The sequence below is a fragment of the Mixophyes fleayi genome, chromosome 1 (genome assembly GCF_038048845.1).
Source record: "Mixophyes fleayi isolate aMixFle1 chromosome 1, aMixFle1.hap1, whole genome shotgun sequence".
Lineage (NCBI taxonomy): Eukaryota > Metazoa > Chordata > Amphibia > Anura > Limnodynastidae > Mixophyes > Mixophyes fleayi.
The window spans coordinates 212,758,875-212,782,282 of NC_134402.1; the positions used below are offsets into that span (position 1 = coordinate 212,758,875).

The 23,408-nt window shown below is 39.7% G+C and overlaps 1 protein-coding gene across 1 annotated transcript in view; it reads left to right on the forward strand.

The window, feature by feature from the left end:
- Positions 1–9,579, forward strand: part of CACTIN (cactin, spliceosome C complex subunit) — a 54,997-nt gene extending 45,418 nt beyond the window's left edge. Inside the window, exons 7-10 of the mRNA XM_075204880.1 lie at positions 3,664–3,856; positions 4,018–4,140; positions 7,906–8,189; positions 8,884–9,579. Coding sequence (XP_075060981.1) covers positions 3,664–3,856; positions 4,018–4,140; positions 7,906–8,189; positions 8,884–9,374 — 1,091 coding nt within the window. The 3' untranslated portion in view covers positions 9,375–9,579. The remainder of the gene's footprint in view (positions 1–3,663; positions 3,857–4,017; positions 4,141–7,905; positions 8,190–8,883) is intronic.
- The last annotated feature ends 13,829 nt before the right edge of the window (positions 9,580–23,408 follow it).

Genomic DNA, 23,408 nt, shown 5'->3' on the forward strand with positions numbered 1-23,408 from the left:
TTGGGACTTTGCGTAAATGAGTGTGTGTAAGTAAAGCATCATAAAACTGAGGATTTCGTCCATGGTGCGTATTTTGTATTTTTATTTTTTTTATTAAAATCTATGGTGTACATGAGGGTGTTTACTGTATTTCTTGGGGTTTTAATATTTGTAATAAAGATTTGTGGTTGGAATGAGGGTGTTGTGCTTATTTAACATTTTGCTTTGTGGAACTACAGATCACAGCCAGCCGTAGGTGTAAGAGCATGTTGGCACTTGTGGTTCTACTACAAGTGCAAACATGCCCTGGGTGCTATGGGTACGCTGGTGGTTGTAGTTAGACAAGTAGCAGCATGCCCTACTATTTAGGACAACATGACTGGCTGGGACATGTAGTTCCACAAGTAAAAAAAAATGTTTGGGGTTTTTTTTCATACAAAATCCCCATTTATTACCCTACCACCCACAGCCCAGGGGTAGTAGGAAGAGCCCTAGTGCTATCGGCACTGGCCTGGGTGGCCCGCTTACATTTTTCAGCGGACCACAATCCCTAGGGAATCCAGGCCAGCGCTGAGCAGTCTGTGGGTGTTTAGTCATTATGGCCGTGGGACCCAAACTGCATTTCCCCACCCCCTGTTATAGTGCCTATCACCCCGGCTGGTTTGTCTAGTGCTGGTTCAATTAAATTAGGGGGAACCCTACGTCAAATTTTTCACACATCAATAGCCTGCTAGCACTAGGGCGAAGACTAAATAGAGTGGGGAGCAAACGATTTTGCTTTTAAATTATAAATAAAAAAACATGATACTTTTTGGCACAACCACCCCCCCCTTAAAAACAAAAAAATATTATAAAAAAGTTCTAAATACATGTATTTCTAAAGGGGGAAATTTCCAAAAATTATTAATTATTATACACTTTTTTAGTACTTTTCTTTTTTTAGGTTACTTTTATGAACTTTTACACCTATTTTCTCATTTTAATGTATATTTTTCTTAACTTAATAAAAAAAATTTTTCTTTGAGCAGACCATGGAGGTGCGAGATAAAACAGCATATTTGCCTTTTTCACACTCAGCGTTAAAAAACAATTGAATAGCTTTTTCCGCTAAGGGTTCGCAGCCAGCCTATACTTTAACATTGACAAGTGCTAGGAGCGCGATAACACCGTTTCGGTAAAAAAAAAAATAGAATTGCGTGAGAAGTTTTCGCGCTCGAAAATAAGGTAAAATAGCAAAAAAATGACTCTTCACGCTCGAACTTCCAAATTTGCTAACAATTGAATACCCCCCTTAGGGGTAAATTTTTGAAGCTGTGGGTTTGAAAAAGTGCATATGTTGCCAATCAGATTGTAGCGGCCATTTTATAGAATGCACTAAATAAATGATAACTAGAATCTGGTTGCTATAGGCAATATTTCCACTTTGTAAACCCACAGTTTGATAAATTTACCCCTTAGATATGAAATTAAGTAGTTATTAGAATCATTAGATAGTAACAAATATCCAGCATTCGCATGGTTCATCACATCACTTATATTGCAACCTAAACATATTTTGCACAGATCTGGACCTCGCGAAGGCCATTCACTCCCACCAATTTAATTTTAAATAGAAATGTCAGATAAGCTTGAATTATTTTTATCAAGTACTAAATACTTAAATGTATGACGAATCTATTCGAAATCCTCCTCATCATCATTTATTTATATAGCGCCAGCAAATTCTGTAGCGCTTTACAATTGGGAACAAACATTAATAAGACAATACTGGGTAGTACACACAAGACAGAGAGGTAAGAGAACCCTGCTTGCAAGCTTACAATCTATCGGACAATGGGAGTTTGAAACACAAGGACTTGTGCTACATCATATTGCACACTGGACCAGCTAGAATTCACAGGCAAAAGTACTGAGTGGGCTGTGTGTGTACCAATGTTGGTCAGAGGGTTGTTATCTTGGGTTAGCTCTGTAGAGGGTGGTAATAGGGGAGGATAAGATGGTGGTTGAGGAATATCATAAGATTGTCTGAAGAGGTGGGTTTTCAGTGAACGCTTGAAGGTTTGAAGACTAGAGGAAAGTCTTATTGTGCGTGGGAGTGAATTACACAAAGTTGGTGCAGCACGGAAAAAATCCTGTAACCGAGAATGAGAGGATGTCATGAGTGGAAGAGAGATGCAGATCTTGTGCAGAACGGAGGTGTCGAGTAGGGAGATATTTTGAGACGAGTGAGGAAATGTATGTGTCTGCAAATTTGTTGACGGCCTTGTATGTTAGTAGAAGAATTTTCTATTGGATTCGTTGAAATACAGGCAGCCAATGTAGAGACAGAGTGGCTCAGCAGAGGAAGAACGTTTTGGAAGGAAAATCAATCTAGCCGCTGCGTGCATAATAGATTGTAAGGGTTCAAGTCTGACTTTGGGAAGACCAGTAAGGAGGGAATTGCAATAGTCGATGCGGGAGATGAGTGCATGAATTAAGGTTTTTGCAGTGTCTTGTGTGAGATATGTGTGTATTCCGGAAATGTTCTTTTATATGTATGTAACATGATTTAGATATAGAGTTGATGTGGGGAATAAATGATAGTTGTAAGTCAAGGATAACACCTAGGCAGCGAGCTTGCGTGGTGGGATTTATGGTCATGTTGTCAACAGAAATAGAAATGTCAGGTAGGCAGTTTCTGTTTTTGGGTGGGAATATTATTAATTTAGTTTTTGAAAGATTGAGTTTGAGTTGACGAGAAGACATCCAAGATGAAATGGCAGAAAGACAGTCAGTAGCGCGAGACAATGCAGATGGGGAAAGATCAGGAGAGGATAGCTAGATTTGTGTATCATCCACATAGAGATGATACTAAAATCCAAAGGAGCTTATTAGTTTTCCAAGAGAAGTGGTGTAGATAGAGAATAGCAGAGGACCTAGGACTGAGCCTTGCGGTACTCCAACTGATAAAGGAAGTGGAGCAGAGCTGGATCCAGAGAAATTAACGCTGAAAGAGCGATTAGATAGGTAGGATGAGAACCAAGATAGAACAGTGCCTTCAAGACCTAGGGATTGTAGCGTTTGTATGAGGAGAGTGTGGTCAACAGTGTCAAATGCAGAATTAGAAGAGAGTAATGGTTTTTACTTTTTGCTGTGATCAAATCATTGACAACCTTGGTCAGCGCAATAAGTTTTTGACCATTTATTTTGTTAAGGCATTTACTTGAATTTTCACAAATTATTGCAAAATAACCTTTTTTGCACATTTTTGTCCTTTTTTTATTGTTCCATTTTTTATAAAAATCGCAATCCAAATGATTATATGTAATGAAAATATTGCACTGAAACAAACCTACAGTAAGCCTCAAGTTATATTTTCACACCAGTTTCCAAGTTTGTTTGGTTTTTTTTCCCCATCAAATCAGTTTTGTGTTTTAATACAAACAGTAGTCATGGCTGTGCATGTCTTTATTAATATATATTTTTTTGTTCACATAATTCATAATAAACATCCAAACTGTTACTTGCTTAATCACAGCTACTTTCATGTAAAACAAATTTAGCATTGTTACCTAGACTAGCTGTTTCTGGTACAGAATGATTGGTGCCAAAATGTAGAGGAGAATTAAAATATTTATTTCAGAGAATAGGAATTACAGACGGCTATCCTTTTTTTTTTTTTTGCTACACATTTCTTTCTTATAGGAGAGAGACGAGAAGGGGTGAATGCCTCTGTCAGCACAGATGTGCAGGCTGTGTTTAAAGGAAAGACCTACAGCCAGCTACAGGTCATTTCACAAGGGATTGAGAGCAGAATAAGAGCAGGTGGACCAAATTTGGATATTGGATACTGGGAGAGCCTCCTCCAGCAGCTTCGTGCGTACATGGCACGAGCAAGGTAAGGAAAATGGTTTTTGTGGATCTCGTTTTATAGCTATAGAAAAAATTCTACAGCTTTGTAAAAGCACGTGAACAAATGTCTCAGTAGTGTTCTTCCAAGTAAAGAATACTGACTGTCATATAAGTCATTTCAGGGGTTTTGTCTCTTCACTTTCACAGGCTTAGAGAGCGCCACCAGGATGTTTTGCGCCAGAAGTTGTTCAAGCTGAAGCAAGAGCAGGGAGTGGAGAGTGAGCCCCTGTTTCCTATAATAAAGCAGGAGCGGGAGTCCCCCAATGACAGGTTGCATTACAGCGATGTGTTGTTTGAAGCTTAACTTTATTGATTCTGTACACTGTTTTGTTGTATGTAATTCAAAAATGTCTGCATCAGAAAGTAATACAGGGTAATGTTTTACAGTTAAAACTATTTTTTTCTTTGCCTTGAGGCCCTGAGCAGTTCATATTATTACAAGATATACAGGAAAGACCTGTAAAATAAGCTTTGCATGTGTTATCTATGACTATACAAATGTAAAAGGGAAGTTAACATTTGTGTTGGTGTACTGTAATCTTTAGTTGCCAAGCAGTTAACGTTTTCACAAATAATTAATACAGAAATATAATTGTAGCTACGATAGGATATCCAAGCAGAAACACAGATGACTGGTTAGCCTTTTTGCTCTTTGTTTTCATTGGGAATCAATTTAAGCAGACATTATTGCTGCTATTGACATCATTTTCTTCTTCAATCCTCCATAGCAGCCATTACAATGAGTAGGTTTCCAGTTAAAGGGCAAAAGAACAGCCCTTGGATGGGTATGTAAGGTAACTCTATCGATGTCTCTTCCTGTCTCTAGAATAGTTAGAGCAGGTAATGCTTCGGATATAGCAATTTGCCTTCTCTTGGGGCCAGTGATGCATCATTCTATGCTGCATTTTAGCTGGTTACTTGAGAATCACCCGTCTCCTACCTCCAGGACCAGATCTGGTGTAGTAGTTTTGAAGTTGGTGCCATTTTTCAGACCTTTGGGTCAGCATGTGCACCAATGTAACAGGGCACCAAGATGGAGATCAGACTAGTAAGAGGCACAAAACCGCGTTCCCTGCCTTTGGGAAATATTTTATCTTGATGCTGAGCAAGTCATCTTGTCCTGGCAATTTAATAGAACCTGAGTCAGACCCTCGAAGGTACTCCCGCTCTAGGTAAGCCTCTAAGTTAGGGGGTGTGCCATTATGTGTGCTTTTTTGATTAGCCAGTTAGTGAATTCAGATCTTCAGTACTCTTGTAGCGACTGTGAAACAGAAGGACAGGAAGATGTATAAAGTTTATGGAGGCTGAAAAGGCTTTAGTGAATGAAAATTGAATGAGTCTTTTGCACAATATCATCATCATCACCATTTATTTATATAGTGCCACTAATTCCGCAGCGCTGTACAGAGGACTCATTCACATCAGTCCCTGCCCCATTGGAGCTTACAGTCTAAATATCCTAACATACACACTCAGACAGACAGACTAGAGTCAATTTGATAGCAGCCAATTAGCCTATTAGTATGTTTTTGGAGAAACCCACGCAAACACGGGGAGAACATACAAACTCCACACAGATAAAGCCATGTTCGGGAATTAATCTCATGACCCCAGTGCTGTGAGGCAGAAGTGCTAACCACTTAGCCAACCGTACTGCCAATATGCAATGGTCCCTGAACAGTATAAGAAACGTATAGTATGGATAAGAGAAGCTTTTGTGACTAAATAAAATTTGTGTGCCATACAGGCTTAATAAAAGCAAGGTCCCAGACTAGTATAGATTAAAAAGACACATACTTGCATTCACAATGTGATTCCCCTGTTGATTTGGTTCATTCCATCATGAGTGAATATGGACAGATTAAAAATGCACCTAGGATGTGTAATCTGGACAATGTGGAAATTCTGCTTAAGTATATTTACAAATGTGAGTATGGATCAGGAACAGGAGTGCGCAGAGACGCCTAAAAACTTTTTTTGAAGACTGTAATAGGAAGGTAGTTTTCCCTGTGCTCCTAGGTGGTGAAGGAGCTGATTTATAAAGAATGGGCACAAGTGGACAAGAATCACTTTATCATAAATAGGTTCGACTGTATTTATCCTTTCAGTGATGTGGAGACTCAGAACTGGAGTATGGCCCCAAAAGTAGACACGCCTGTGTCTGGTATGTCACATAGAACTACTATTCCTATTGAAGATGGGTGTCCCCTCATATATCCCGTAGATAGGAAGGTGTGTTGTTTTTTTGTTTTTGGCTTGTTTTTTTTTTGTTTTTTTTTAAATACTTTGTATTTCATCTGGAATCACTTTGAAGTCTTGTGTAGCCATGGTTTCAGTTGCAAGAGTACTTAGATTATGAGGAAATACAGATGTCCAAGAGAAATAGCAGACAACACATGTTGAAAAGCACTTAAATTATGCTGACGGCATACGGTTTTTGTGTGTATCTTTTGGATACCATTGCTTTTTCAACAAGGACTAGAATAGCCACAGCAGTGGTGGCTAGGAGAGCCCTTTAGTTGCACCATAGGGTGACAAACTTACAATCAATGAATAGTCTAACAAGTTTCCAGTTTGGAGGATCTTGTTTTTTTTTGGAGATAAATTAGACACTGTTATACAGAAGTCCTCTGGGGGAAAATGTAACTGCCTGCGACAAGATAGGAGGCTTAAGTATTCTCTCTCAGCTTGTTAGCACTTCGGTGACATGAGAAGAATTAAGAAAACGCCACAATGACTATTGTCAGGATCAGCCCCCTAGAATCACAAATAGGGGGTAGAATCACAGAATATGCAGAGATATGGGCTCACTCCATCACAGATCAGTTGGTGCCAGACATTGAAGAAATAGATACAATATAGTTTCATCAGTGTCCCAACGTTAACTTCTTTGCTTAATCCAGATCTCCGTCAACCAGTGTAGAATTGTTAGCCTTGCAAAACAGTCTGCAATCGTTAATATAGCCTCCTGCAATTTCTCTTACTGCTTCAGGTCAAGAAAGCACAGGCTTTTATGCTAGACTCTTCCTTGTCAGAAAGCCATTAGGGGCATTTTGCAGCATTCTTGATTTCACTAGGCTCAACAAATGTATATGCATCAGACATTTCCATGTGAAATCTGTTAATTCACACAGCAAAGGTCTGAATTTATCTACACTCAAGGTACAGGTATTTGCTCTGAGAAAGTTTATAGATACCAAGTTGGCTTAAGAAGATTTAGTTATTCTCTTTTCAAGCAGTGAAGAGGATTCTTCACTGCATTAGTAGCCTATCGATACCTTCGCTAGTCATTATAATCTGGATATCTTATCCGCCTCTGATTCGCAGTTGGGGAGACATGTTCTCTGCTCGGCCACAAAGTAAATTCTTGATTTTGCAGCATATATGGATAGTTTTGAATTTGTCTGGCCCTCCCTGCTATTTTACTTTTAGATCCCATTCTAGTGACTGCCATGGAGGATTCAAGAGGAAAAATGTGAATTATGCTTACCATGCATTCCCTTTCCTGTAAATACTCCATGGCAATCCAGTTGATCACCCACGCTTGTAATGTTTTTTTGTTAGTTTTTCATACTTAAGCTTGGGAAATGACTCAGACATAGGGAAAGAGTAACAACTACCTTACATCCTTACACCCGTCTCTACCTAAACTGAAAAGGGAATTACGCATTGTAATGGCTGCCATTGAGTATTTCGAGCAAAATGAATTAATAGAAAGCATAATTTGCAGCTGTTGAATTATTTAAGCGTTTGGCGGTATCTGATATGCCTAAGTAGATGTCCAATTTAAGCTCCCTGGTTATTGAGCATTGATTACATGTGCAAATGTACAGGAGGCTCTGTATTTGCTAAATGCTTCAATGCACTGCTGATTGCATGGAGAGTCCGCAAATAAGAATCACTTTCCAAAAAAAGAAAACACAAATGTATGTTTTCTTTTTAAAGTACAGAATCTAGTTTTCAACAAATCATGTGACGTCTTTGATTATTTTTGTTATGATTATTGAATTTAATTTGTTCTGCTATTCTTCTCAGGCCAGTTAATAATGAGCCTATGTCAGGGGAGCCTGGCACATCAACATCTGCTACAGTGACTGAGGAAACTGTAAGTGCTCCAGAGGGAGAAGTGAAGGATGGAGGTGGGGAATCTGTGCTCATGGAAGAAGACCTCATACAGCAGAGCCTTAATGATTATGATGCAGGCAGATACAGCCCCAAACTGTTAACTAACCAGGAGTTGCCTTTCGATGCTCATGTAGTTGACTTTGAAGAAGACCAGCAGAGGCTGGTATTGTGCAGACAACAGCTGCAAGTAACAGGTAATGCAGATTTACTGTATTTTACATATTAGTGTAAGGAATTGGTAACATTTAAGTTTTTTTGTGATGACAGTAGAGCACACTTGTTCAAAGAAAACAAAATCTTTGGACTTTATTTATAAATAAGAAATAACATAGAAAACCATGTTAGACTACACTTTGATAGTTCAGAGACCCAAATAAATTTGGCATCTACAGTTGGTACCAGGAGGAGGTGTGTGAGGATGGATGTGGGAGTTTGATGGGTAGCTGTGGTGTCCAGCCAAGTCTGATATACCAGTATTATAGTATTGTTTAGGACAGCCTCAGTTGGTAAATTCATTATTTTTTTTTAAAGTCGTGTTGGATGGTTGAAATTTGTTGAGGATAACCAATTTCCTAGTGAGGGTACACTAGGGTTTGAGCCATCTTTGCTATTTAAGCAGGGTTTGGTGAGGTAAAGGGTAATTAAGGCCCTCAGCTGTGTAGATGATGTACTTTTCTTTTCTCGCTCTGCCACTTACTTTAGTAGTTAGCCTGTTAGCAACATAGCAATTCTGTAATTTTTTTTCATATAATATGTTGACACTATATAGGTACTGGCTAATGATATTTTTACCCTGGACAGGCCATATGCTAGAAGTTTTCCCTATTTTGTTCTTAACTGTTTCATGATGCCTAATAATGGTTTTTGTTTAACTTTTGCAATTTCCAGGGGATGCCAGTGAGAGCCCTGAAGATATCTTTATTCGGAAGGCAAAAGAAGGAATGGACGGGGATGAAGCTCAGTTCAGTGTGGAGATTCCAGTCACAAGCAAAGCTTATCTGTGGGCAGACAAGTACAGGCCCCGAAAACCTCGTTTCTTTAACAGAGTCCACACTGGCTTTGAGTGGAATAAGTACAACCAGACCCACTACGATTTTGACAATCCTCCTCCAAAAATTGTGCAGGGCTACAAATTTAACATTTTCTACCCAGACCTGATTAATAAGCGATCAACTCCCGAGTACTTTCTTGAGGCTTGCCATGACAATAAGGATTTTGCAATTCTGAGATTTCATGCAGGACCTCCTTATGAAGACATTGCCTTTAAAATAGTGAATCGTGAGTGGGAGTATTCTCATAGACATGGTTTCCGCTGCCAATTCTCCAATGGTATTTTTCAGTTGTGGTTCCACTTTAAGAGATATCGCTATAGAAGATAACAGTGATCATTTAGGAGACCTTAAATGAAATATATTTTTTGAATTTGTAAAATTGTCTATGGCAGAAAAATTAAGGTTAAAGGCCTCATTGTGTTAACTTCACAGATTCCTTGGTTGATATTTAAAAAACTTTTGTATTTGTTTTTTCCAGTTAACTGGATGTTATTTTTCTGTTTATTTTAACAAATAAAGAAAATAAATTATAGTCTTGATGCACCTTGATAGATGTGGTGTTAAAGGATCATAGTAAAAATGTAGTTGTCTATATGGCACAGGATTAGACAAACTAAATTTGACTGAGTAGCAGTGCACTGTGTGGGGTGATCGGAGATGTCAAGTTGCTATTGAAAAATAATGTGATATATTTAATGTCCATATGTATAAAATACATATTTCTTTATTTTACTAAATTGGGACACAGAGAGAGAGTCTAGCAACAGAAACTCCATTTTAAGCATTTAAAACACACTTTTGAAACCTTAAAACATACATTCCACAGCAATATTCTCACAGTGTAAACTTCTATATATCTCCCATATAAACCTTTACCATTTATTCAGCCATTACTCACTGTCCACATTCCACTCGTATGGAAACTCACATAGGAGACATTTTGTCTAATCATGATGATCACATTTACGTACAATGGCAGCCATCTGGAAAGCATGGAAATACATTGATGCCATATTAAGTAACTCAAGTTATCCAACAATAAACTGAATTATCTCAAAAGTTTTGCATTACAAACTACCTTTGATTCTAAATATCATAAGAACACCAGGACTTACAGTTTAAACCAAAGACAAAGGGTACAAACTATATATATATATATATATATATATATATATATATATATATATATATATATATATATATATATATATGCCATTCAAATACTATAATCCTTTTTCACTGTGTCTCATAAATCAAATGAATAGTAGAGTTACCACATTGTCAGCCATCTTATCTAGCTATGCTGCTCAATTATAATGCTGTATGTATACAATTCCTATTTATGAAATCTCAAACTACACGGTCGCATATACAACCTCCATTATCAAAACTGCATCATCAAATTCTTACTTAATCTAACTTGTGCAAACTTACACAAACCTTGCAGTTACACATTTTCCTTTCACCTTCCATTCAAATATACTAAAATCCTTTTTTACATACGAGCGGTCCTCTAATAGAAACTGCCTTCCAGGCCACCTCACATATATAAAAACCTCTGTTCCATTAATCATAGTTTCCAGTAGCTGGGAGTATCTTACCAGGGTGAGAGCAGGCAGCAAAAGAGACTTCCACTGTCTTGAGTTACATATTATCAAACCTTTCCTTGGGGGTGGAGTTGCTCACAGCATTTGATATGAGTTGTTTGTCAGGTTTTCACACAACCTCCACCAGCTTCTCTCCCTGAGATGGGGGAGAGAACCTGCTTTTTGTTCACTAAACTAATTCAAGCATGGCTGAATCTGAAACTAATATATTAAAAAATGGAGTATAAAATAATAGAAATATATAAACTTGTTGTATCCTTAGCTTTATTTAAATAAAGTGTCGGTGTTACTAACACTTCTTCCATTTGAGAAAGGGTCTTGTTATTCAAAAACGTGCTATGTTAAGAACTTTGGAGTTCTGTGCTATGCTTTGAATAAAGGGGCTAAAATTACATTTGTGGACATGCCTTTAGGTATCTGGGAAGACTTGAGCAATTTAGTGAGTTCCTGTGGTGTCCTGCTGCTTGAAGTTTTGAAAGCACTGCATATCCATTTATATTTTTGTAATATATTGAAGACCTCCTGTGATTCATACTGGTTGATGTGAGGCAATTAAAGAACATGGTCTCTGTTGTGCCCTTCTTTAAGATTTTTTTCTATATTTAACATATTTTAAACATGTTACAGTATTGATGTCGTGGCTATTGTGATCATTCTTGAGGTCTGGTGTAACTAACTTGTGAAGTGAACTGCTGTCAGCAAATTTCGATTTCTTCTGCCACCTGCGTCCTGGCCGCCTCCTTTACAACCGGGACGTCCCTTCCGGCTACCGGTCCGACCATTGCTAGGGCAGCGGCCGGACGTCATCCTACCAAAACGCTGTGTCCCGGCAGGGTAATTAGCTGGGCACGTGCGCATTAATGGATAATTTATTATCAACCTCCTGGGGCTGATTAGGTTAGGCTATGCCTCTCTACACCTATTGGCTGCTCTAGGTATTTAAGGCAGGAAGGACTGAGCCTCTCTGCCGGTTATACCGTTCCAGTTTATACTGTTGCTGACCTGCTGTTGGAGTCCTGTTTTTGCCCGATCTTCGGTTGTGACTCTTGCCTGTTTCTTGGACCTTGCCTGTGCCCTGACCCTTGGCTTGAATATTGACTCTGCTGTTTCGCTTGTTACCCTGACCTCTGCTTGGATACCGATTTCCCTATCTGCTACAGATGCCTGACCTCGGCTTGCCTTTGACCATCTGCTCCAGCCTGGGAGCTAGCGGTTTCGGTTCCACCTGCGCTACGGTCATCATAGATGAGCTTTTACTACACTGAGCTATAGACTTGGGGGCATTCAAGTACCTGTTAGCATATAAAGCTCTATTGGAAACGCGACTGCTAATGGTGAACACCTCAACACTACCATTCTAAAAACGCATTTTGGTTGTCATGACTCCTAACATATGTACAGCTGATTACTCTAGACAATGAACAAGATGCTAGGATATTATTAGACTTGGAGGAATTATGGTCACAGAATAAAACCAAAGAAGCTGATTCTACTGTAATTTTTTATAGTAACCAACAAAGTGCCATCACTATATCAAAATTTTAATTAAAATCTGATTTTTTTTCCAGTACAAATGAGAAGTATACAGATGGATTGCTTCTATAAGTTTACTATGGAGCAATTTAGGGATTATACTCTACGGTGAGCAAAAATAAGAATAGACATTCCAATCTGTTGTTTAAAGAAATAGCCGCACATACAGTTAGATTCTTCTGTAGTCATCAAAAATGCTGGCCAAGTGGGAGGAGTTGTACAGGGTTTGGTGGATTATAAAAAGGAAGCCTACAGACAAATAGACAATAGTGTTTTATAAGAGATTAGAGAGCAATCCAGGTGAATCTTATACATTAGAATTGAACCTTTTGGATCAAGCCATTGCCGACGGGGTCATTTCAAGGAATGAAATGTTTTTTTTTTTTTATTTGTTTCTCACCCAATTACACCAATTTATTATCATTTGCCCAAAATTCATAAGCACTTACACTCTCCACCTGGGCGCCCTATTATTTCTGGTATTGGGTCACTAACTGCAAATCTATCTAGTTATGTTGATTTTATCTACAACCTATGGTGACTCAGCTGAGGTAGGTCATCCGGGATTCCTGCCATCTTTTAAGTCTTCTCCAAAACATGGTAATAAATAGAACACTATAGGCACAATTATATCTCCTAAATAAGGTATACTTCTATTTTAGCGTGATGATTTCTTAGACATCTGAAGTCACTGCAGCTTCCATAGGGAAGTTTCTCATGAATGCATAGAAGAGAAGGAAAAAAAATACACAATAGTGTGATATTGTAGGGATCAAATTATACACAATGTATGTAATCTCAGGAGAAATTCATATAAATCCCAATATATGATGATGCCACATGGATTGGCCCCCAAACTGAGGCTACTCACAAGACTGATAGAATATAGGCCTTGAGAATCAAGATTTCTTTCATAAACATCATGTTGTTAAATCATCAAATGGAATCTCCATAAAACACAGTGCATGTGAAAAGAGAAAAAAACCCGGAAAGAATCTAGTGTATTACCGTTTAATAAATCCAAAATATAAAAAAATACATAAATACACTCACATAATAATAGTTAAAAGAGGCATATAAACTTATGTTGAGTATACACACTCCTACCAGAGGTGTAAGGATTCACATGGGGCCTGAGAAACATCCAAATCACTTGTCTCCTGAGATCAAAGATGGTATAGAAGGCAGTGTGTCTTATAAGTATTATTATTATCATTTATTTGTTAGGTGCCACAAGGTTTCCGCAGCGCCGCACATAGTACAAACAGTAGACTATACAGGGTATAACAGTACAGAACAATAAACAAAAGTACCAATACTTCAGAAACGGCAGGCAAATGCAATAGACACGGAGCAGAAGAACGGGTAAGGAGACAGGAGGGAAGAGGGACTAAGTAGAATTAAATCAAATGTTCTCCTGCTCCAACATGTTTCGATTCATCTGTGTCTTTATCAAGGTGTATGGAGAATTCACAAAGTTGTCTCTTTAAATACTACCACCAACCAATCATAATTGCCTCATTAAAAGAAACAATAAAAAATCTAAAAGGGATTATCAAATGTTTTGGACGTATCCGATTGGGGAGTTATTAACAAAACATTTCCAATCATATAGTTTAAAACTAAGATGCAAAGATTATATTCTCCACGATAGATGACTTGTTGTTAGTTCCGGTCCTGCACTTCCTTGCGTTCCATAGATGAAAAACCGGAACTAGCAACAAGTCATTTATCACGGAGAATATAATCTTTGCATCTTAGATGTTGAATCCTTATAGACAAATATTCTTCATAAGAAAAGAATAAAGGTAATAAAAAAAGTATTGGCGCGGGGGAGTGGGACATCGACTGAGCTTCAGAGGTTTCTCACAGATTCAATATCTTTTATTTTATCTCACAATCACTTTTTTTTTTATGGTGGTCACTGGCTACAGGTTATGGGGACGAGCTTCGACCCGAGTTGCGCCAACCTGTATGTGGGGTACTTTGAGGAGTCCCGAGTGTGGGTTGATGAGTTCGGGGCTGACCTCGTCCTCTATGACTGTTTTATAGATGACTTTTTTTTATTTGGAAAGGGGATGAAACACGGCACTGGAATTTGTAGATTATTTAAATAATTATGATTATCACCTTAGATTCACTTATAAATATGTGGCACAAATGGAATTCTATGATCTGTCCATCTCAGCCACGAACAGATCCATTTCCACTTCTACTTATTTCAAGAAAGTGGATTGTAATATTTACCTGCATTACTCTAATGCCCACTATTTTAAGTGGAAGAAATATATCTCAAAAGGGCAAATTATGCACTTCCGTTGAAATTGTTCTACTGAAGAGGTTTCTCTCAAACAGGCAGATATAATGACAAAGAACTTTTTAGATTGAGGATACCCATTGGCCTTGGTGTACCAAGCACTTAGAGAAGTAAAAAAAAAATGGAGATTGATCTCTGATAAAGAGGAAAAATAATGGAACAAATATGATTGTGGCTGAACAACAAAGCAAGGCTATTGTTAAAAATACAAATGAAAATAGAAAGAAACAGGATGAGAATTTCGAGTGAGCATTTATTTCAAAATATAATATGGCATTTCTTAATATTAAAAGAATTATCTGTTCTACTTACTCCATTTTAAAACAAGACCCACTGTTAAAATCACTACTACAGAAGGATCCAATAGTGGTTTTTAAAGAAGCTAATAATTTGAAGAAAGTGTTGGATCCCAGTTTTCTGAAGCCTCAAAGAGAAGTGGTAGTAAAAAAAAACCCTACCGAAATAATTGTAATCGCACAAGGAATGGGACCGACCTCGATCATACACATAATCAAACAGAATAAGTATAATTATATAGATGAAGGGGTGCTCCTCCTACAAGTAATTGCCATAATTTTTAAAGACCAGAGTAGGAACTGAAAACTAGAGATGGGCAGGCTCGGTTCCCCGAGATCCGAATTCATCCGAATTTAGCCTATCCAAGTACTGAGCCGAGCACGCTCGGCACTCTCCCGCCCATTTGGATTCGAAATCAAGGCAAAATGTCATTGTGACGTATTCGTATTTCTGAGCTCGGTTCTCGTAAGATTTGAAAAGCATAAATACCAGCCTCCACAGCAATCCATCGCCATTTCACAGAGGGAGAGAGCAGGGTTAGGTCACACTGACTAGATCAGCGCAGGGACAGCTCAGTATTTGTACACATTATTGTTTGTATGCAATACCATTGTAATCTTAATACCAGTTGTTACAACAGTAAGAGGAGGATAAAGGAGAGTTTTTTTTCTGCAGTTTCTGGCACTCCAAGTGCTTTTGGGGTGTCCCCCATTCTTTTGCATTAATTGTTCTGGCTGTCAAAAGTGACAAAGAGAGAATGAGGCCTTCACCTTTGTCTATTAGTGGCAGATCAAAAAATGTTACAGAGCCTACAAGTGGTGCACAACTACTGTTATGCGTCAAAGCCGAGCTGCAAGATAACAGTAAGGCATTAGAGGATAATGTTTGCTCTGAATCACAAATGACACCAATCCCTGTGGTGAGTCCATCCAACAGTGGGATGTCTAATCGTGACCATTCTGTTAGTGTACCCATAAAGAGGGACCCTTTCAGCAGTGCTGCTGAAGTGTGCCTGAACAGCGAGATTGTAGCCGGTGATACACAAATTGAGGATGCCACTTTGGAAATAGAAGAGGATGCGGGGGAGATTTGTGTAGGCGACGAGGGCACTAATGAGGATGTTGATGAGGATGAGGTTGTTTCAGGGCTCTCTTAAGAACATCTTGGGCCCCCGGGCACAGCAGTGCACCAAAAAGAAAGCCTTGGAGTCATGTGGAAAAACCCTGCTTCAGATTTCACCTGGAACTCTCATTGCAATTGATTTCATTTGTTTTCTCCCTGCAAACATGTCTGCTCTACAAATGGCTGAACAGCCTCTGCTTCAGTGTCTACAAACTGACATAATTCTGTTACGCTCTCAGCTGGCTCAATTTTCTGCTATACTTTTGGACCCACTCAGGAGACTATCAGAATCTGTTTCTCTGAAATCCAATACTGTTGATTTGCTTCAGCCAACTCTGTCTGCTGCTGAAACTGTGCTGCCAGCACCTCTTAATAGTACTATGACAAATTTGCATTTAACTAACAACTACAGTGTAACAAATGCCCGTTTCACAGGTGGTCCACGCCCCCACCTGACCGAAGCGGAGCGACGGTGCAGAATAACCAACAAACTGTCTCTACTGTGCAAGTAATATACACTTCTTACAAGCCTGTCCTCTCCGCAGACCACGACTGCTCCAGAGGGGGCGCTGCCCTTCCAGTCTGCTCCAGAGGGGGCGCTGCCCTTTCAGTCTGCTCCAGAGGGGGCGCTGCCCTTCCAGTCCGCTCCAGAGGGGGCGCTGCCCTTCCAGTCCGCTCCAGAGAGGGCCCTGTCCCTCCAGTCCGCTCCAGAGAGGGCCCTGTCCCTCCAGTCCGTTCCAGAGAGGGCCCTGTCCCTCCAGAGAGGGCCCTGTCCCATGCGGTTCAGCCCGAGTTGCCAGTCCATGCGGTTCAGCCCGAGTTGCCACTCTATCCGGTTCAGCCCGAGTTACCACTTGGTGCTGTCTGGTCTGCGGCTCCTCACAGTGCTGTCTGCTCTGCGGCTCCTCACAGTGCTGTCTGCTCTGCGGCTCCTCACAGTGCTGTCTGCTCTGCGGCTCCTCACAGTGCTGTCTGCTCTGAGGCATCTCACAGTGTTATCCAGTCGGAGTGCTGTGCCCATTCCGGGCTTCCCGTCAGGTGTGCCCAACTTGCAGTCCCAGCCGGGGACTCCTGCTCTGCCGTCCCAGCCGAGGACTCTCCAGAGATTGCTGCACAAGCTGGGTACACTCCAGAGTCTGCTATTGCGTCTGAATGCCCAAAAGCCTCTTCCGAGTCATCAGATCCTCCTCCAGTCCTCTTTGATGGAGACACAAACAGTTTGTTACGGTACTCGAACTTTCCATGAAACAGTTTCAAGAATCTCCGGATTATTTTATTGATCAATTTAACCAAGTGGGTTCAATTATTATGTGTTTTAGAGGGGAGCCACAAACTTGGGCCTTCTCATTACTAAATTCCGATGACCCCATTATTCATAATACCATGGACTTTGTTAATGCTGTTTGCAAGAAGTACTCTCCATCAACAGTTGATTTTCCTGGTCATAGTCCTTCCGTTTCCATTCCGGCCTGTGTTTCAGCTCCTCTGCTTATTCACAAGTCATCGATGTCCGTTGCTTCCATTGGTCAGCCTATATCTTCAAAAAATAAAAAGGACAATCACAAACAACAAACCTTGGTTACCGGCTTCGTGGGCGTTTCACCATCTTCTCATAAAATTAACAGTCCTGTTCCGACTCTAGGCTGGGACTCAGACTCTGAAAGCGAATTTTTGGAGGATACTAGAGTATTAGTGGACGAACTTGCCAATTCTTCTGCTTCTGAAGAATTGGGTCTTCTCTGTACTCCATTAGAGAAGAGCCCAATTGTGTCTCCAGGGAGATCTTATAAAAAGAAAAAGAAGAGGAGAAAAACCTGAAAGGAGCATGTATGGAGCGTCTGGAATCCACTCCTTAAAGGGGGGGGGGCTATGTTATGATCTGCCCTGTTTCTTTGTGTGCATTTTACCCTGTGTTATGATTTGCCTTGTTACCCTGTGTGCACATTACACTGCAGTATCTGTGATTCTCCAGAGGAGCTGCTGTCCGGCCATTCCTCTATCAGGGGTTAACTAGCATTGCTAATTAATTATCCTCACCTGTCTGTGGCCTATATATGTCTGCTTATTCCTGAATCCTTTGCTGGTCATTGATGTTCCTAGCCTGCTCATGTGTCTCTCTGTTCCTGGATTACCTGCATGTTTCTGGCTGCTACTACAAACTGGTTTCAGTTAAGTCACCTGCTGCATTTCTTTATTATTTACTGCTTGTTTGCCAAGATCTGGAAATCCATTGTTCCATTCAGCCTGAACTGTTACTGTTTATTTTGCCTTACCTGGATTATACTTTTCTGCAATAAACAGTTTAAAACATTTATATCACGTGTCTGGCTCCATGGCTGTAATTAAGGAAGTGGTTTTGAACAGAACCCTAACAAGGATTAGCGGGCTTGGATTTGCTAAATACGAACAGCCCCGAACAGTGCGGATCCGAGCCCGATCCGAGCACTGTTCGGGTATTCCCGGCGGACTCCAAACTCAAAACAAGGTATTTCGTCATAATCCCGCCGTCGGATCTCGCGAGATTCGGATTCTTTATATTCCCTGCTTGCCGCCGCCATCTTCACTCGGGCATTGATCAGGGATGAGGGAGGGTGTGTTAGGTTAGGTGTCCTCTGTCCTGGTCATTCCGGTGGTTCTGTCCTGGTCAGTCCAGTGGTGGTGTCCTGTGCTCTGTCCTGCTGAGTCCAGTGGTGCTGTCCATTACTCTGTCCTGCTCAGTCCAGTGGTGGTGTCCTGTGCTTTGTCCTGCTCAGTCCAGTGGTGCTGTCCTGTGCTCTGTCCTGCTCAGTCCAGTGGTGGTGCTGCCATTATTCCAGTGGTGCTGTCCTGTGTCCAGTACAGTGGTACTGCTATAGAAGTTCACTGATCCTGCAGTATAAATCCATTGGTACTGCAATATAATAACTATGTTCACTGATCCTGCAGTATAAGTCCATTGGTACTGCAATATAATAACTACGTTCACTGATCCTGTAGTATAAGTCCATTGGTACTGCAATATAATTAACTACGTTCACTGATCCTGCAGTATAAGTCCATTGGTACTGCAATATAATAACTACGTTCACTGATCCTGCAGTATAAGTCCATTGGTACTGCAATATAATAACTACGTTCACTGATCCTGCAATATAAGTCCAGTGGTACTGCTGTATAAGTCCACTGATCCTGCCTTATAAGTCCAGTGGTACTGCCGTATAAGTCCAGTGGTACTGCTGTATAAGTCTACTGATCCTGCCGTATAAGTCCAGTGGTACTGCTGTATAAGTCCACTGATCCTGCCTTATAAGTCCAGTGGTACTGCCGTATAAGTCCAGTGGTACTGCTGTATAAGTCTACTGATCCTGCCGTATAAGTCCAGTGGTACTGCTGTATAAGTCCACTGATCCTGCCGTATAAGTCCAGTGGTACTGCTGTATAAGTTCACTGATCCTGCCGTAAATGATTGGTTTGGTAATGTCCTATTTCACCAACATAAGGGTGGGTGGGAGGGCCCAAGGACAATTCCATCTTGCACCTCTTTTTTTGGCATTATGTGCTCTTTGGGGCCTAGCTTTTCAAACTGCCATCCTGTCTGCCTCTGCAGTGCCACTCCTAGATGGGCCACGTGTTTGTGCTGCCCACTTGTGTCGCTTAGCTTAGTCATCCAGCTACTTCGTTGCAACCTTTTGGCCTAAAAACAATATTGTGAGGTGTTCAGTGTTCAGAATAGACTAGAAATGAGTGGAAATTAATGTTATTGAAGTTAATAATAGCGTAGGAGTGAAAAAAAAAACAAAAATCTGGATTTTGGCAGTTTTTATGCTTAAAAAAAAAAAAAAAAATCAGAACCCAAAACCCAAAACCTTGATGGGGGTGTTTTGGCAAAACCCATTAGAACCCAAAACCTGAAGGTAATCAGAACCCAAAACCCAAAACGCGAAAAGTGGCCGATGCACATCCCCAGTGATTACAAATAGGGCTGACCTAGAGTGGCTTTCACCCCCCCCCCCCCCAGATAGTTCTGGGGGACAACATTGTATTACGTGCAAACATATTGAGAATAGAGTGTATTCTGTTAAGACTATGGGCTAGATTTACTAAGCTGCGGGTTTAAAAAAGTGGGGATGTTGCCTATAGCAACCAATCAGATTCTAGCTGTCATTTTGTAGAAAGTACTAAATAAATGAAAGCTAGAATCTGATTGGTTGCTATAGGCAACATCCCCACTTTTTCAAACCCGCAGCTTAGTAAATATACCCCTATGTCTGGTGATAAGGTATATAATATCAGGATTTATCAATTGTAATTCTGTGTTCATAATCTACCTGCTAAAATGCAGTTGTAACCTATATTACGTCAGAAGAACAACTAGAGCTCTAAAAATAAGATTTAATGAACATAGAAGAAATATCCTAAATGGGCTAAAATCTCATAATGTATCTAGACATTTCTATGTGAAACATAATTACAATCTTGCAATCCTGACTTTCCTTCCATTACTGGCATATAGTTGATAAAAGCCACCCCTAAAGGTGGGGATAGATTCAGGAGACTTTGCAAACAAAAGGTCCTCTGGATCTATCAATTGAATACATTATCGCCTGCAGGTCTAAATGAAACACTTGAGCTCAATGAAATAGTCTAATTGGGGAAAAAAATAAATATTTTTTACATCCACCATGTATCCTTATGGATGTGTTCACAAGGGTGTTGAAATATATGCAAGTGTGGGTTTACACATGTATACATATATTTATTATGTTACTAGTGTTATAGTATTTGTTGGTCATACTCTGGTCTTCTGTAGTAGTATATATAGTAGTGAATTGGTAATAAAGGTTTGATATTATTACTGTCTACTGGGTTCCTCTGATCCCTTTCATAGTAAGAATGCATTCATTTTATTAGACATACTATTTGTCACGATTATACTGTGTCTTATTGCTTTTAGTTTTCTTATCAATTCATTTTAATCAAAATATTTTGTTTCTGTATTGTTTATTGTATTCTTATCATTGTTTATTTTGCTTTATTATATATTTTATAATATTTAATGAATGAATTATAAACAAGATTCTTTGAAATGTATAGTTGGTTTATACATTTATACAGTGCTATAAAGTTGTGCGCTGCGGTTATAGGGTTAAATTGTACTAGGGAAAATTAATTTTAATTAGGTTGTGGTTAGATATATAATAAGACCTCTAGCAGTTTGAACTATATCTCTGAGGAAATTGCCTGATGGCGGTGAAACGCGTCAGCTCTTTCCCATAGAAGTTTTATTGCTGTATTCACCACCACTATTAAGCATGAAGCGAGGATAGTGCTGCGGATTTCATTTGCTCATACAGCCAGCTGCTGATAAGACGCTCTGCAGCGTACATAGAGCCTGAGAAGGACTAGGAACCTATAATCGGAACAGGTGTGTAAGGAGGAATCCTTTCATTATTGCACACATTGGACGGCCCCAGGGAGCCAGTGTGGTGGTACAATACAATTGGAACGGTGAAATCTAAACTGCAATAATTCCAGGTATCTGGTAAGAGACATTTTCATCTTTATACTGTGGACTATTCTATATATTTTACACATCAATTTGGCCATTAATTCTGTTTAAATAACCTAGGACATTATCTACCTTACTAAACCTAAAAGTCTAAAGATTCAGCACTATTATTTTTCCTGATGCTTCCACTATTTTCTGAGGATCACAACAAAGCAGCATTACAGCTACCACATAGACTCTGAACTTTTATTGAATATTCATATTTTTCACAACAATTGCTGATTAATTAGGTGCACTGAAACTTTCTGTGGTTCTTATCAATATCCAGGTGTTAAGTGTTTTATTCATATGTTGTACAGATTTATTTGTAGATTAACAGCAATTTTGAGGTCTTTTATTGCTATTTTAGTACATTATATACTATGGAATAAATAAAATATATTTTTGAACATATCACCAGTGCACATTTGATTGATTTTGTGGCGTAGGCGACTATTGCAATATATTTTTTTTTCTACTTTTTGTAACTGTTGAGGGTGCAGACCTCTTGCAATTAGTAGCTTACGACCACTGCCCTAACAAGCGCTGCATGAAAACCATATCCTTTTTAGAGATGTGGTGCTGGTCACCAAAACTTAGACTGGCTGTTAAACAACTTGAGTGTAGGAAATTACATAACATATTCTCCCAGTCCAAATTTATAAAAGTGAGTGTATATCATATCAGGAGACGGTGTTTCGATCATCCTTTGTTGCTGTCTCACTATATACATATTATCTCATCTTGGCAATCTACCATCAAGTGAGGTTGTGTCAGGATCTGCCTGCAAGGTTATGCATTACATGCTACTTTGCCTGGCAGCTCCTGCCTTTTGACTTTATTAGTGTGTATTTGCTGCAGTACCTCTGATCACCAGAGGTGCTGCTATCTTGCCTTTCATGTTTGCATTAAGGGTTAACACTTTCTCCAATTATCCCATGCACCTGGGTGTGTTCTTATTTCCCTTATATACCTGTTCCTCCCAGCAGTCATTGCTGGTTATTGTTGTCCCATCCTGTTGTCATTTCTTGATGTTACACCCTGTGGATTCTTCCTCCTGTTTTGCTCCTGTGATTATGCTGCATTGGGATCTTAACATACATTCTGCTGACCTGTTTTCATCTGTGAACCTGGTACTTTCCTGTGCATCTCCCTGTACTTGCTGCCTGGAGTCTTTCCCCACCTCCTGTTTACCTGCAACTGTGTATACCTGATAATTTCTACAAGACCATTATTACATCATCTGTTCAGTCTCTTCAGCAATAAACTTGTATGTTTTTCACCATTATTCATGGCTCCTTAGCTGTATTTCTACATTGATCCGTGACATGTTGGTTGTCAAAAAGTATTTCAAAAGGTGACAGGTTAAGAGTTGATTTAGGAGTAGCTTTGATGCTGGGGAGGACTAGTGGCAAAAGTTTCCGGCCACTCCAATCTAGTTTCAACTATCACTCAATTCGTTCTTGCTAGTATCATTTGCCTTCTCTACTTTCCCACAGGCTTGTGTCCTATAGAGAGTATGTAAATTACTATCATATGCCCATAAGTTTTACATATGATCTGAAAATGAGTACCCCTATCACTTTCTATAACTCTAGGGATGCGATATCTGCATACAAGTTGATGGCTATGAAATAGCAGTATTAGAGGCCACTGGAAATGTCTTTACCTAGTTAGAAAGTACATAAGGTGGCAAATGGATGAAGTCGATTTGTTTTACCTGGAAAAAGTCCATCTGTAGAAGGAATATGGGATGGCTCTGTTGGTATTTATCTTTCCTACATATTTCCCTCAATCAAGTAAGACAGGACATTGCCTTCCTACCAGCTTGAGAAGAAACGTCTGATGCACACCAATATGCTCTTACCAATGTGCTGCCTCAGCTAGGACTGGAAGATATGCTCTGGGAGCCACAGGCCTACTTTGTCCATCTCTCCAGAGTCCAGAGGACATCTGAC